This window comes from Rhinolophus ferrumequinum, chromosome 8 (assembly GCF_004115265.2).
Source record: "Rhinolophus ferrumequinum isolate MPI-CBG mRhiFer1 chromosome 8, mRhiFer1_v1.p, whole genome shotgun sequence".
NCBI lineage: Eukaryota > Metazoa > Chordata > Mammalia > Chiroptera > Rhinolophidae > Rhinolophus > Rhinolophus ferrumequinum.
In genome coordinates, this window is record NC_046291.1 from 75,323,623 (window position 1) to 75,340,000 (window position 16,378).

At 37.5% G+C, this 16,378-nt stretch overlaps 1 protein-coding gene across 1 annotated transcript in view; it reads left to right on the top strand.

The window, feature by feature from the left end:
- Positions 1–16,378, top strand: part of GTDC1 (glycosyltransferase like domain containing 1) — a 279,276-nt gene that overhangs the window by 246,843 nt on the left and 16,055 nt on the right. Inside the window, exon 7 of the mRNA XM_033113067.1 lies at positions 6,477–6,586. Coding sequence (XP_032968958.1) covers positions 6,477–6,586 — 110 coding nt within the window. The remainder of the gene's footprint in view (positions 1–6,476; positions 6,587–16,378) is intronic.

Sequence of the window (16,378 nt, forward strand, 5' to 3'; positions counted from 1 at the left end):
AATTTTGAATGGCAGACATCTCTTCCTCTGCTATTAAAAGGAAAGGTGAGAATATGAATGTGCAGATGGTATGAAACCCTAATGTGCATAAATTAGAATTTTATTTTTCTATAACTTAATTTCTCTGCAATTTCAATATGGTGGTAGAAAACTCAGGCAGTTCAAGGTTCTCCGTCTTCCATTCTCCTGATCCCCATTCCTCACAGGCTACTGGTGAGGGATCCCTTGCTTCTGTCTGCCCGCTGTTCTGTGATTCTTTCCTGACGTAGAAATCATGGTTCCACTTTTATGCCTACCAACAGCTCAAGAATCTCTCACAAATATTTCCGGTACTGTCTGCCTAGATAGATACTCAGACATTCAATCTCTGAAATCATGGTCCTTCCCCAGGCTTCTAACCCAAGAAGCATAGTGCACAGCCTCTGGGATTCTCAGAGTTCTGTTCTTCTCTTTCTCCTCCATCAGTCCTTAGTTTCTTATCGAATGGTGACACAGGGTAGGAGGGTGTATGCTACACTCTCGTGGCATTTTGCTGAAAGAGTTGTACCTACCTGAGTCCTCACCATTTCTACAAAAATTTTTGCTTCTACAATCAGCCAAGAGTACTGCCTCCTTTGTGGTGAGAGTTGAGAGGGAGCTTTCTCTACGCCTTCCCTGAAGCAATGAACATAAAATATCTTAGCATCTTGAGTGTGCTGGAAGTGGAGGGAGGCAAACTAAATCAGTTAAAATTTCTAAAATACTGAAACATCACAAATACTAAAGATGAAGAGAATGAGAGAAAGCCACAGTTAATAGTCTTAGTCTTGGTCAACTTAAGTAAATGACGGTGGGGAAGACTAGTAGAATTAGAGAAAGAGAGATATGGATAGAAAGAGAGGTTGAAAGTTGAGAAGTTGACGGTTAAAAAGACTATTGGCTGAAGTCTATTTGAAGCCCCATTTAAGAAGCAAAAAGCAACATATGTAGAGGAAAACTAAACCTGATCATCGCTATGTCAGGCATGTAAAGGGCCGTGAAGAGTTTATGGCCCTGTAAAGGATAGTAGAAAAGTAAATGATTATCACAGGTAACCTAGGGTGGGAAATAGAAGCCTTACGTTTTTGAATAAGGAACACATCACTGAACTTGGAAGTAAAGCAAAACACATAATGAAGAAGTAAAGATAGAGGCTAGCAGGCTACCAGAAAGGGGAAGTTTGAAACCATGGAGTTGGAGCGGTCATAATTTCATATTGCTTTTCCATATTCTAATTGTCATCTCTTAGCTAATGGGTTTTAACCTCAAGTAACAAGACTCTAATGAATGTCCCTAACTTGATGGTCTGGAAATGAAACCATGCACTGAAAATACCAATTCTCTTCTTTTCATTGTATGTTGGAAAAAAGAAAGAAAAAAGGCAAAGACTTTATAAAGCAAAGAGTATGACGTTGGAGTCATGAGACATAGTTTCAAATGCAGACTCAGTCTCTTCCATGTGATCTCAGATGAAGGAATAATTATATTGGCATGACCATTTGGTTGAGAGATTTAAGTAAGATTATGATCAGGTACTTAACATGGGATCCTGAACATAGCAAGAGCTCTATAAATATAATTCACTTTTCCTACACCTTCATTTATTCAACAAATATTTTTAGAGCAGCTAATTTTGTGCCACAGAGAATGTATAAGTCAGCATAGGCCACATTATGCTGCAGTAATGAAGACTCCTCGAATCTCTGTTGCTTAAACAACAAAAATTTACTTCTCTCACTAACTCAAAGTCTGCTGCATGTGTAGGTAGTTTCACAGGTCAACTCTTACGTAGCAATTCAAACTGCCTCACTCTTTTAAACTAACTGTATTAGGTTAAAACAAGACTTCTGTAAGGATCACTGCAGCAGAGACCGTGCTATACAGAACTGCTCTTGGATATTTCTACCTAGAAGTGACACACATCAGTCAGCTTACTGATTGGTCAGAACTAGTCCTGTAGCCTTCCCTACTTCAAGAGGATGAATGCGGAGTCTTCTGTGTGCCAAGAATGAGAGAAGAACCAGATATTGATGAACACAAGAAATGTGTGCCACTACTTGGCAAGGCACTGGGTACTTAATAGTGAACAAACCAGACATCATTTATCTTTCCCTCATGGAGCTGTCAATCCAGAGTGATGTGCTGCTGGGAAAGCTATAGCATCTGTAAAGAGCCAGGTTTCTGCCAAGGTAAGGCAAGTAAATAGATCAAAGAGATTGCATTCAGTAAGTACAAAGTTATATGGGAAAATAGGAAAGGGTAATTGTTGAGTACAAGTGACAAGTATGGAGAACTTAGCAATCTTCAATAAATATTTACTGACTGAATGTTAAGTGAGGAATAAGAAGAAATTTAGCTCTAAAAAACTAAATGGGAAAGGCAACAGAGAGAGAACAGATATAGGAAGAAAAACACATGGAAACAGTTTATGCTTTTCAAACGTTCTGAATAATATTTGGGAATAAAAGCTGTTCTTGCTATATCTGCCGCTTCCAGTAAGCCTGAAATATTTCTGCGCTGGTCTCTTCTACCATACTTTAGGCTGTGGAGGAAGGAGTTCCCAGCCAGACTCTTTCATTCTTACCTAGTCAAGAATGTAGGAATTTCCAGGAAGCTTGGACTCTGACTCATCTTCTAGAATGCCTTATGATGAATGAAGTTTGCTTGATGGGCAGCTGTCAAATGTAGGGGGTCAGGGGAAATGAGGGATTATGCTACTGTAAATACTGAAAATGTCACAGAATTATGCAAACATCCTATGACTATAAAATTTGAATTTATATTTAAAATGAATTTATATAAAAAGTGTTAAAAAGTGATAGAAAATGTGAAAAAAAGAAACATTGATACTGCAACCTCTAGAGATAAACCATGTTAACATTTCGGTATAGTTCATCCCAAACATTTTTCTAGGCACACACATTCATTTGTCTCACAAAACAGATCATATAATACGTAGTATTCTGTCACCTCCCTTTTACTAAACAGTATTTCTTGAATATTTTTCGATGTCAAGAAATACCGTTCTACAATATTATTCTTAACGGTTGCATAGTATGGCATCGTATGTATGTGTCAAGATATATTTCCTTATCATCCCTTTAAGTTATTTACAGCTGGTTGCTATTATAAACAATGCTGTTATGAATGTACTCTGAATGAATTTCTGTGCACCTCTTTATTTTACAGGGTAACTTTTTGAAATTAGAATTACTGGGGCAAAATTATGTACATTTTAAGGCTTATTATGTACATTACCAATTTGCCCTCTAAAATATTATTTCAGTCTACATTCCTACCAGCAATGTAGGAGAGCAGAAGAGTGTTTGGGGAGCCCCTAAGTATACCAGTGTGGTTATAGAGAATGGAATATATTATGAAATGTGTGTTTAATCTTGACAGCTGTTGGCAGACCGGGCACTAAATATATTATTTTTAAGTCTCCCATCTTATGTTTAATGCTTTATGCTAAAATCATAAATATGAGAGCTTCACATTAGATTTCTTAAAAAGAAATTTAAGACAGATTCACATATTCTGCTAAATGGGTTCATTAATATAATGGATGCCGGCATAAGCTCTATGGATGATACCTAAACAGAGTTCTTCGCTCGACAGAAAATACTGAGCTTTGCCACGGACATATCCATGCCTTGATACATGGCTGTGGCTAAACACTTGTGCACATATTTAATGGTTTTTCTGAATGCTAGACAATTTCCCATTTTTCTAAAGAGAAAACTGAGAACATTTTTCGGCTAAATTGACTATGTAAACTTTGCGGGACATAGAAGAAATAGTCAGGTGTCTACTTAAAATATGCAGCCTACTAATCTAGAAATAAATAATATTGTAAAGCACATAGCATGTAGAATGTTTTTGGAAGCATTGCTCTTTTCCCACCCTTCCTTATATTTCATCAAGCAGCTTTAATCCAACGTCCCTTCCCAAGGAATCTTGACATTGGAATGTTACCACCTTTTCAGGCACCTGGCATGTTTCCATCACCTGTCATGTGGAATTCAGTCTGAGCAAGTTTGAGGTGCAAGACTTGTGAAACTGTGTTATGATGGCATCACTGGAAACCTTTTCCCCATCTGTAAAAACCTACTTACTACTAATGATCTCCAGTAACCCTGATTACCTTTTTTACTGATATTTAAAATACTTGTTTTCAACAACATCCAGCACTTTGAATTGTTAGGTCATGTCTCCCAAAATAACTACTAACTCAGTATTAAATTCCTTTGCTTCCATTTTTACCAATGCCATCCAGTGAATGACTACTACAATCATCTAAAACTCTCATCAGTGCATGCTGTTTTAGGTTAAAGCAACTTCCCTAAACAGTACTTTTTTCAAAATAAAGTAATTGAGAGAGTACCTAGCATCATGAGAGACATCATAATGACTTTCCTATAAAATGTCTCCTTTTCTCAGGATAATTTTGGGGACTAAAAATCTTACCTTATATTTGTCCGTATACTACAGTTTAAACAAAAAGAGGAGGTTCGTAGAAATATCTTTTGTGTTCTTATGCAAAGTGACTATTGAATATGAAAGCTTTTGTCCACCTATAAAAACATCTAAAAAACACAGTAGTACTGTAATGCATATATCATATAGAAACACTGGAAATATAGGTGCGTAAAGCCTACTGCTTTGAAAATACATTGGGATCTTTTAAGAACTACAGCTTCTACCCGATTAAACCTCCTCCCAACCCACATCTATTTTTATCTTCATACAAAACAAACAAACAAAAACCAGCAGGAAATATTTAGAATAGATATTCCCTTGGGGATCCATAACCAAAATTTTTGAAAGTCAAACGGAAAAATTCTTTAAACATGCTTGGCTACATTTCCCTATAGTGTTACTCCCCCTTTAAGATATATTGTTTCCATTCTTTTCATTCAAGTATCTCCAAGCAAATCAGACTAAAAGAACATATTACAGAAAAGTGGCAGCTATTTGATTAATACGGTTGGAGATAGCATATGGCGTAGTCTTTACTTTCAAATTCTTCTGAGCCTTTGTTCTTGCCCGCAGCAGTGGTGTATGGGAGAACTATCCAAAAACTTTCCCATGGTACATGTATGTAATCCACATCATCTAAAAAAGGGATGAGCACTTTTCCATTGCATTCTTTATTATTTGAAATAAAGCAAACAGAGGTATAGAGTTTAAAATAGTTACTGAATTCTAATTCTGTAAGAATTTACAATTTCTTGAGATTAGAAATGCTGCTTTAAAATGTTAATCAGAAGATGCATTTGTTTTAATTCTTGATACTGAAAATATTGACTGAATTGTGAATTAACACATTTAGGGTTGCAGATGTCATTTTTCATGAGATTTCCTGAATGATGTAATTTTCATATTTCATATAGCAGTTTGATCAATTTACAGATTTATTTTACATAATTAGTTGGTAAATGAGGAATTCAATTGCTGATATATAACTATTTCTCTGTAATATAGAAAATGAGTTAAAATTCTGAATTATAAATAAAAAACAAATATTTTTCAAGACATCTGGTCCACATCTGTCTGAAATAAGATAATTTAAAACAGTGTAATTAAATGCAAGAAATACTGGAATATTCACACCTTAGAATGTAAAAAAATAACTCATTCCATTTTAATGTGATTTCTTAAATTGGTGAGTTTTTTAAAATTTTAATGTCCTTTAGCATCTCATTCTGTCATTACAAAGAAGACTGACAAGCTAAATAAACAAAAATAATCCATGGTTTTCAAAGCATCCACTAAATGAATTATCTGTATTACTATGATTCTTTTATATGTCGACTAACCTCCACTCCTAAGTTAATACTCAGTGGACCTAGACTCAGGCGTACCCCTTTTTGATGTAGTTATAATTCTCCTTTCAAGTATTTTACATAAGAGATTAGTGAAAGAGTCTGTGATCTCACTCCCTAAGTTGTGTGTTCCTTGTGGACACAAAGGGACTCCGTAAATGTGAGAGGAAGGTATTCACACTCGTGGAAATGAAAAAGCATCTTTAGTATAGTCTCATGATTAACAGAGAATCATCCCATGAAGACTGCTTTTTCTTTTGTTAAAAACCTGTGTTAAGTGAAAAATTAACCATCTTAGGAAAAAGGAAAATACACTAGACTTTCTATAGTCTAACCAGACAAAACTGTAAAAAACATGATAGATTTCTCCTTTAATATTTTTGGCTGCAGAGCCTTAAGACTTCAACAGGACTGGATTTTGATTCCTGACAGGGAAATTATATTTATGAAAAAAGGAACAACTCAGTGCTGATGCTACCATAGAAGGTGATAGGGGGAATCTCTGCTTGCATGTCTGTGGCTCTCCTAACTAAAACAGACCCTGAAAGGAATTGATGCTGTAACAAAGTGGAAACACTTCTCCTAACACATGCTGTAAGGTATCAAAGTTGTATTTTTTGTGTTTATTTCCAGGGAACATGATAAAGATCCAGAGAGTTTTTTTAAGGCATTAATGCATCTTAAGGACTTAAGACTCAATTTCCATGTATCTGTCCTTGGAGAAACCTTCACAGATGTCCCAGGTATCTATTTTGAATTCTCTAATGTGTATTTTTATAGCTGATGTAAGCTCTACAACTTAAGTATTAGTTTCCATGTTTCCCTTTGTTCGAATAATCAAGATGAGCGCTGTTAACCAAAACATTATACAAGAGCGTTAAAGTGGGATTCAATTAAAAAAATACTTCAGTAAGCATTCTTTGACTTAAGTTGAGAACGTGAAGTCATCTCTTTTATCAAATATTCTGTATACAGTGCATTTTGATGTAAATAAAATATATTGCTTTAGACATCTTAACACTTAAGGAAAGTGGGGATTTGTAATTGGATATATACAACCTCTCACCTCTGGGGTCACCGGCTTGAATGCTACCCACACTGGTAATGGCTGAAATGCATTACCATCTGTTAGGTGGCCTGTGTAAAGCATTTTGGTGTCAAACTTGTAACATGGAGTAGACCACAGCCCGTAGCATAGTTATCGTTGGTCCATGCCTTTTTATTGAACTTGAGAAAACTAGCAAAACTTCTAAGCACTTAAGTGTTCATATTTTTTAAGCTTTGGGTGTTCAGCATTTTGTTTTTAACTTCAAATACACAGACAACAAAAGTTCAGAAATGACCTCTGCTATCGTGCATTATGACTTTTAGAGACCACTTAAAATTTACCCTCACTTAGCAAGTATTTCTTGCTTCTGGTTCAATGCTAAGAACTACCCCCAGCCTGTGCCCCAGTAGCCTCATCTGATACGGCTCATCTTCTGCTCTGAGCGCTTATGGATGCCAACCTTTCTTCATTTCCTCTAAGGTTCCAGGCAGGTTCTTTAGATCTTTGGACATGGGCCTGTTTGTTTCTCTTTTATCCTTTTCTTCTTAGCTCAGGGGCATTTTCTTTCAGTATGTTCTCACAGCTCCCTATACTTTCATTCCGTGGTGCTCACCTCAGTTTCTAATCATGTGTACTTTTTTTTTATCTCATCCCCCCGCCCTCTCAAACACACACATGCACGCACACACTAGAATGTTGGTGCTTTGAGAACCGGGATTGTATCTATCTTATTCTTCACTGTACCCCAAAGCCAAGTGCAGTGCCTGCCTGGCACAGTGCTGGAACACAATGGATATTGTATGGTAAGGATAAGATAAACTCCCTGCCTTCAAGCAATTTATAGTTTCGTTGAAGAGGGAACACGTGTACATAAGCACAGGAAACAGAGAATGAAACACAAGATAATATAGTTATATATTAGTACTGACATATGTGGCTTAGAGTGGAGCGTTTACTGAAGACTTAGCACTTGCATAGCCAAAGGATTAGAATATTCCCAAAGTGGAAACATGGCCAAAGCATATAGAAGCAAATATTTTAGACATTGTATTTTAAATGAGAGAGCAATTTCAGTAATTAGTGCTATGAGGTCACTAATGTAAGCAGAATAGGAGATTCTGCCCACAGACCTGAATAAATAAGTAATAGGTACCATACATAGGTAGGGTAGGACCAGAGTATGGAGGAGCTTAGTAGCCAAAGTAGATTAGGTAAAGCTAAAAAATAAGGAGCCTAGATCTTGGACAGGGAAAAAATATGATAAGACTTGTACTTTAGGAAGGTTTATCTTGCAATGATATGGAGGCAGAATCTCAGTGGGGACCCAAGTGTGGTCTCTATAAGACTCTATAGTGGGGACCCAAGTGTGGTCTGTGAGGTAGCGGCTTAAAGATAAGTGACAGGGCTCTGTGAGAGAGAGATCTCAGGGAAACACAGAAAAGAATTTAGTAGATCGATGGCTATAAAGAAAGAAGGAAGACAAAAATCAGCTCATTTGCAAAGCTGCTGAGTTCAGTTTTGTTTGTGCCAGTTTTGAGGTGTTAGTGCAGGGACTGAGAAGAGTGGCTGGAGGATAACCCTCAGCAGAGGCTCCTTAGCCAATTTTACTGTTCGGGAGTGTTAGGCCACCACTGCAAAGAAGACCAGGATTTTACTCAAAGGGTCGGCCATGTTTTTGAGTTCACAGTCTCCCTCCCACATAGTATTAACATTGAGCTATTTAGTGCATGTGGAGTGGGGAGCAGTTAGGAACCCAAGTACGGAGTGCCTAGGAATTACAGGCCCAATCTTATTCCTCACTTTGGCTTCACCTCAACACTTCCTTTTACTGAGTACTATGGAAGGGGGATTCCACAGTGAACAGGTCTCAGTCTCCACCCTCAGGGAGCTCTGCCATGGGAAGACATTTACATATAATTAACAGGTACCTAGGATGCTGTGAAATAATTATGGAATATGGGGGAAGCCCATAGGAAGGGGCATCGTATTATCAACGTACATGCTTCTGTTACTTCCCAGTCTCACCGGGGCTTCTTTCTGCTTTAGCCTCTGGTCCATCTCTGTCATTTCAAATGTGAATTGACTCTTCTTTTATGGCTACAATGCCTCATCTTGCACATAAGAGAAGCCCAAGTTCTCTTGAAGCGTAGAAGGGTGAAGGAGCCTGATAACTTTCCAGGTTATGCTCCTAGAAAGCCACTTTGCCAGTCTTTACTCCAGAGGTTTCCTAGCAGGCCATTCTGTATAACTTCAGCCATTCTTATCCCCATTCTGGTTTATGTAACTAACACTGTATTCCAGGCATTGTTTTAAGCCTTGTTCTAAGCATTGTTCTCCATTATTCTCAGGTGAGGAAATTGAGACATAGAGAAATTAAATAAGGTTACACAGCTAGGTAGTAATTCAACCACTATTGTAGAATAATGCAATTTACATGCCATATCAGATATATAGAAATCTACCTTGAAACAATTTCCAAATACTAGAGAGTTAGTGAATGAGAATAGAAAACCCTAAGACTTAAGGAAGTTCTAAGTGGTTTTATATTACATTTCCTGTTTTAATGTAGGTCTCCGTGATTTAACATAAAACTATTTTTCAATCTTTTTCTCGTCTTTTATCCCTTACGAATCAGCCAGAATTAGCTAAATTATGCTAAGCTAACAGATGACCTTAAAATCTCAGTGGCTTAAAACACGGAAGGTTTATTTCTCACTCATGCTATATGTTTTTTGCATGGTTACTCAGGGACCCAAGCTTACAGAGAGACCTCGGCTAGTAGGTCTCTCAAACCTTGCCAGTTACCATGCCAGATGAAAGTAAAAGCTAGGAGGCTCTCCCCCTATCAATTAAGTGCTCTGGCCTATAAGTAGCATGGGGTTCCACTAAACTCATTGGCCAGAACTTGTTGCAAGGTCCTGTCCAACCATAAGGGGGTCCAGAAAATGCAACCCTGTTTTGAGCCCAGAATCCAGGGGAGCAGAAATATTTGGGGAACTGCACAACTGACCGCCATAGCTCTTTAATATGCATCATGGATCTGCAGGTCATTAGAGAAAAAAACCAAGCCTATGCAAAATGTCTGAGACAGTCTATCCTGGTTGACTAAAGAACTCTTAACAAATATTGAAGTATGGCCTGCAGTCTTCTTGCTAGAGACAACCAAGCTAATGTCTGTCTGAAGACATATCTAGCAATCATTTCCCATAAGGAAGAGCAGACATGAAGTTAAGTTGGTTTCTGTGAGAATGGAGTTAATTATCTCTTACAGGTGAACTGGCATTTTGGAAAGTTTATAGTGTCAATCAGAAGTGGTTTTGCCCTCCACCCCAAGGGAACATTTGGCAATATCAAGAGACATTTTGGTTGTTATAATTGTTGGGGAGAGGGTGCTACTGCACCTCCTGGGTAGAGGACGGGGATACTGGTAAACATCCTACAATACACAGGACAGCCCCTCACAACAAAGAAATGTACAACATAAAATGTCCATAGTGCCAAGAATGAGAAATGTTGATTAATGGAAATTGAAGTCAAAAGATTAGGTTTGGGACAGGGTCCTATAGCTTTCTAGGTTAACCTCAGTCAATCCATGTGTACAACACAAAGGAGGAGATGGGGAAGAGGAATACCAATAAGAAAACTACCTGCCTTATCCACTTCAGCGAGTTATAATGAAGATTTCTGCACAATTAGATAATTTGGGGCAAAGTGCTTTCTAAACTACTATGCAGATTTTATTATAAGACTCATGTACTTCACTCAGAGTTTGCATATGGACTGAGTCTTGAATGTGTTTTGGATCCAAAGAAGACATTAGCAATGCTGAACCTTAAAAGTTCATTCTTGCCATTATTTTAATTACTTTTAATACGGAAAATTGGAAGGTCATTCTGCTACATAAAGCATCCTCAGACTCCATGTTACAAATGAGCCAAAAAGCTGAGACGCTCCTCAATGCAAATATTTTAGTTTTGGCCAGTCCTCACAACAGGGTCACATTGTTAGCCCTTGAGATGGTTCTTTAAAAAAAAAAAAGCAAATGCTTAAGATATCAAATCAATGGAATGTGTTTGTATACTTAATAATTTCCCACAAATGATAATTCTAAACAAAATATTTTTTTCTATAAAGAGCCAAAAACCTTACATCAGGATTCTTTCCTACTGCAGACATGGTGGGAGAAGCAGTTTTCGCTTTAGGCATTGGGGGTCGGGAGGGTGTGGGGACAGAAAGGTTGCAAGGGAAGTAAAAGCCTGAACTACAGTTTTGGCAGACAGAACTCTTTCTGATTCACCTTTAATTTGAGGTTAAGAACAGTATGTGGAGGGCTTCTGGTTAGTATCTGGCGTGACAATGGTTATTACTGTGATCTTGGCATATTCCTGATCCTTAGCTCTGGAGTCAAATGTTGGATAATTATATAACATTTTCCTTTCCTCCCATCTCCCTTTTCACTCAGTTCCCAGCTACAATCTCATTTTCAGCAGAGCAGCTACACTAAGGAAAAAATAATAGAAAGGTTCTAGGAACCCAAAGAACTTATATCACATTAACATAAAAGTATACATTTTTGCTACAAGGGGAGCCCAGCAGAAGGAAAGCCATTAATATATTGATCAATGTTGAATTATAAGATGGTTACATATGAGATGAAATAAGTAAGATTGAATAAACTCATTCTCTCTAAACCATACCATTCCCCAAACCTATTCCTTATCTTTTAATTTTTTTCTTGATGTTACTGCTATCTACTCATTCCCCTGACACAGTAGTATTTCCTGAGCTCCTTTTATGGTCTGGCACCATATTGTAGATACCAATAAGAGAAGACTATGGTTCCTCCCCTCTAGAATGTTCCTCTCTGGGAAGCAAAAAATGTTTTTATAATTACATTTCATTATAGCATACATACCCTTGTTTATATTGTAACAATTTCATTAATTTTGAATTCATTATTTCATAACCCTTCCTATAATCTAGTCACTAAATAATCAAACAAGTATTAACATCACCAGTGTATAGCTGAGGAAAATGATTTATATGGGTTCCATTTAAGTAGCATGGACTTGAAGTAGTTTGTAAACAAAGCCACCTTCACATCATTCTTAGAAATAGACATATAGTCACTTTTCCAAGAATATGATTGGTGAAGTCAGTTTCCCAAGAATCTGATTTGAATCTGAAGTCTTCTGTCAACCAGTCCTTTGCTGCAGAAAACAACAAAATATAATGACAAATTAAGGAAGATTTGAATAAATGTAGACATATTTGCTCCTGACAGCGAAGAATAAATACTATAATAGAAATGACAATATCTCTTAAGATAATTTATGAATTTAACAAGATTCCAATTAAGATGCCAGAATATTATTTTATGTATCTGCACAGAGTAGTTCTAAAATTCATGCAAAATAAATGGAAGAATATCAAACAAATCACTCACAAAAGAAGAATGAAGAAAAACATGTCCTACAGATTCAAAACATGCATTAAGTGATAACTTTTAAGAGTATTTTACAGATTCAAAAACATGAAAGTGGAAAAATGGACAAAAAGAGAATTCAGAAATAAACCCAACTTCTATATAAATTTAACATCCAACAAACTTAGGATAGCCAAAGTTAGTATACTTAATATCCCAGCTCTAAAATATAATATGTTTTAATGAAAACAAGACACAGAGTAAAATAAATAACTTCTATGCAATAAACAAAACAAAAAATTCATATAGGAAATTAAGAATAGATTTTAAATATATATTACAGACAAAGGCTTGCAGAACATCAGCATATTATAAGTACAACAACTTACAGAACTCTTGCTCTGTGCCAAGCACCAGGGTAGGCCTTTTACTCTGCTATCTCATTTTATATCACAACTGTCCTCCCAGTAGGTAGAATTACTATCTTCTATGTATGGACAAAGACACTAAGGCTTAAGCTAAATAACTTGCCCAAGGTCCCACAGCTAATAAACAACAGAGGTGGGGATACCTGAAGAAATAAATACTAAATCAAATTTTAGGGGGGAAAAAAAATCTTTAATTTTGCCAGTAATGAAACAAGTGCAAATACAAAGAATGTATGAGAGAGCAGTTGCATTGACCAAAGCAATCAAAGTAAAGGCATATCCTAAGACTGCCTATAAGGAAACATCTGCCTGTGCGGTGACAGCAATGTAAATTATTTTTGCTGAACCATGTAAGTTACTATATCTTTTGTTTGACTTAAGAATTTTACATCAGAGAATGAATCCCATGGAGATAATTCCCATGCTTCGTTCTCATTTCTGTTGCCTCCTTCCCAATTGTTGCCCTTATCTTCTGGGACCTTCAATCCTACAAAGGCTTCAGATCAGTCTCCAGGCCTCTGGACATTTTGATATTCAATTCATCCACTTACTGTTATCAGATCATCCAAGAAGAGAATTGCAATAGTATAACAATACTAGTAGAAATGGGTCTCACAGGTTTTTCTGCAGGATGAACTTAAATTTCCTTTATAGCAAATGAGGTTCTTCAAACTCCGACCCCAACCCAATCCCTCATGATTTCCAGTTTTCTCTGCCATTTCCTGAATACTTCTGTGCATTTACCTACATTCATGTCTTGTGTTATTTGTTGCTTAACTTCTTCTCCTTGCTCTACATAGCCACATGCATACCCTTTCTCCTCCTGGAGAATCCCAACTGCAGAGGTGCTTCTTGTCCTGTTATCCGCTGCCACCCCCCTACCCTCTCTCCTTCCCCGCCCTTACGCGCGCTCACACACATACACACACACACACACATACACACACACACACACACACACACACACACACACACACTTTCCCTTTCCTTCTTAATTGCTCACAGCACCCAGATTCATTCCATCAGTTAAAAAGCACATATCCCTCTGCACTGTGGTCAGTTGTCACTTGCCTGCCAGAAGGGGCCGTGGTGTAACTGAACAGAAGCCGCTTTGTGGGTAAAGAGGGCAGCTGCTTAAACAGAAATCCTCCACAGGGCGAAGTAAGCGTTACTCCCAGTTAGCGGGGCAAGCTGCCCTGGCCCGGATCTCACGGGTGCCCCTGACAAGGGCGATGTTCCCATTCAGTACCTGAGACCATCTCGTTTCCTTTCTCAGGGAAGGTTTATTAATTCTGCCACTGCCCTACCCTCCCAAACGCTCACGAGACTCACCAGACACAAGGACCTAGTAACAACTGACACCCATTCCTCAGTGTGTCCTGTGAGAATCCGTCTTTTCCCCCTCATCATTCCCGGACGTGCCCTCCTGCGGCAGGCCTAAACTTCAGGCCTGCTTCAAGTCTACTCCTGTATGTAGTTTCTGTAAGTGAAATACTAATCTTTTATCCTGAAACCAGAAAATTCAGAGCGACCCTTAAGGCAACGTCATTTATCCATCCTACTAGGGCAACGACCAGGAAGATAATATGTTCTGGAACACAACTCCCAAAACATTGCTCAAGAAATTGTTCTCAGAAGTTATATCTATGAAAATATTGCTGAGGAAAAATGCTCTTTCATTTCCATAAACTGTCCTCAAAGTGTATAGGACATGTGCACTTGGGAAGGACAAAAGGAAATTGATAAAATGAATTAAGTAATGAATGAGAAAAGGCCAAGACATTGATAGATAATAGGAAATTAGGCAGAGACCCTAATTTTAAAAGTTTGTATGTGTATATATGACTATGGGTTGATAGATAAGAGGTCTCTTAGAGTGTGGCTGTTATACACATTGCTTTGGTATTTTATCTTTTTAATTCTGATAGTTGTATATGGTCATGATTTGGATTGTGGTGTGGTCACAATAATATTTACCCCAAGGAGGGGCTATGGTGGAAGGCCTGCCTGTTTTACAAATTCGTTTTTCCTGCCATGCCTGTCAGAAAAGCAGTCTCTAACAGAAAGCAGCCCAACGGGGAGTGAATATCTGGAGCCCACTAGTGAACTTTTCCAGCTAGATCTCTACTCGCCTAAATTGTTACATTTGTGAAATAGAAGCCATCCCAGATATATGGTGTGATGGAATGAACACTATCCTGGAATTTAGAAGGCTCGGGGTCTAGTTACAGCTCTGCCACCTAGCCGTGTCACCTCTTTTAGCCTTAACCTAATCATAAAGTCGTCCAAAAGAGGTTAGAACTAGAAAGGAACTTGGCGATTAGGTTCTTTTAAAACGGGGTGTATATCCCCATTCCAGAGGGATTTCACAGAGTGACACTTACTGAAATTTGGATTGTGAAAATAATAAGTATAAAATCATGCTCTTTCAAAACCTATTTTATTCCTCACCGTTCTGATGTCTATGTGCACTCCCAGTTGCAACCCCCACCCTCAGGCACCTAAGAACCATTCGTCTAGGCCAGTCCCAATTCTTCCAACCACCCTCAGGAGCTGACTAAAGTTGCCTACTGTGGCATCCTGTAAGCCTGTGATAACTTAAACTTCCTAAAGATGAACTCCGTATATCTTACCTTCTGCTCTCCTGCCATTATCAAAGTAAGTACAGCCTCAGTGACCTGGATTTCTTAGTTTGCTTTATGCTGTCTTCCTAGCCTTACTTCAATCCTTCTCCATGAGTGTCCTGGGCTGTAGCCTAAATTACTCAGTGTTCCCTGAAGACAGTTCACATGTCGCTACCCAGGGCCCCTTTCTCCTCCTCTACCCATCAAAGCTCAGCTCATCTTCCAAGTCTCATCTCAACCACTTTCCCTGACCTCTGAAACAGAGACGATACCTCTCTTCTTTGAATCCTTGGGATTTTGTTTCTACTTAGCTACGTAGTTGCCATACTTCAATAACTGTTAGAAGTTTCTTGAGGATGGCAATTGTATCTTACACAGTTTTATATGACCCAAAGATCCTAAAGCAGCAGTATTTTCAAACTTTCAATCATGATCCTCACCAAGATAGATATTAACATTATCACCTAGTATCCCCATGTGTAGGCATATTTATAACTGAAATAAAGCATTCATTACATTATACATATTCTTATTGCATCTGATACACTCTGATACCTTCTTTTTTTATTTGTTTCATTTATTTATTTCATTTCTTTTAATACTGATTTAAATTGATTTTACAACCCTTAGTCACAGTTGTAAACAACATCATAATGTAGCACATTGCACACAGTAGGTGTACTGTTGTATATGTTTTATTGAATTGACTGGCCTTTTGCCAAAATAATTATAGAAATATTACTGACCTGTGAATATATTTAGTCAATCCATTTTGATATATTTAGTTAGATTTTAATTTCACAAAAAATCTTTTACATTCTCAAAGTGATGCTGTTTTGTTTTTAGTTTTAGATGAGCAAACCGACCTGAAACAGCAAATTCAGTTCCTTTTTATCCATTTTTAACATAAAAAGATGAAGAAATGTAGTTGTACAATAATTATTCCTTAAAGGTATAAAGCTCCTAAAACTTAATGTGTTTGACATCCCATAATAGTTACTGTTAACTGA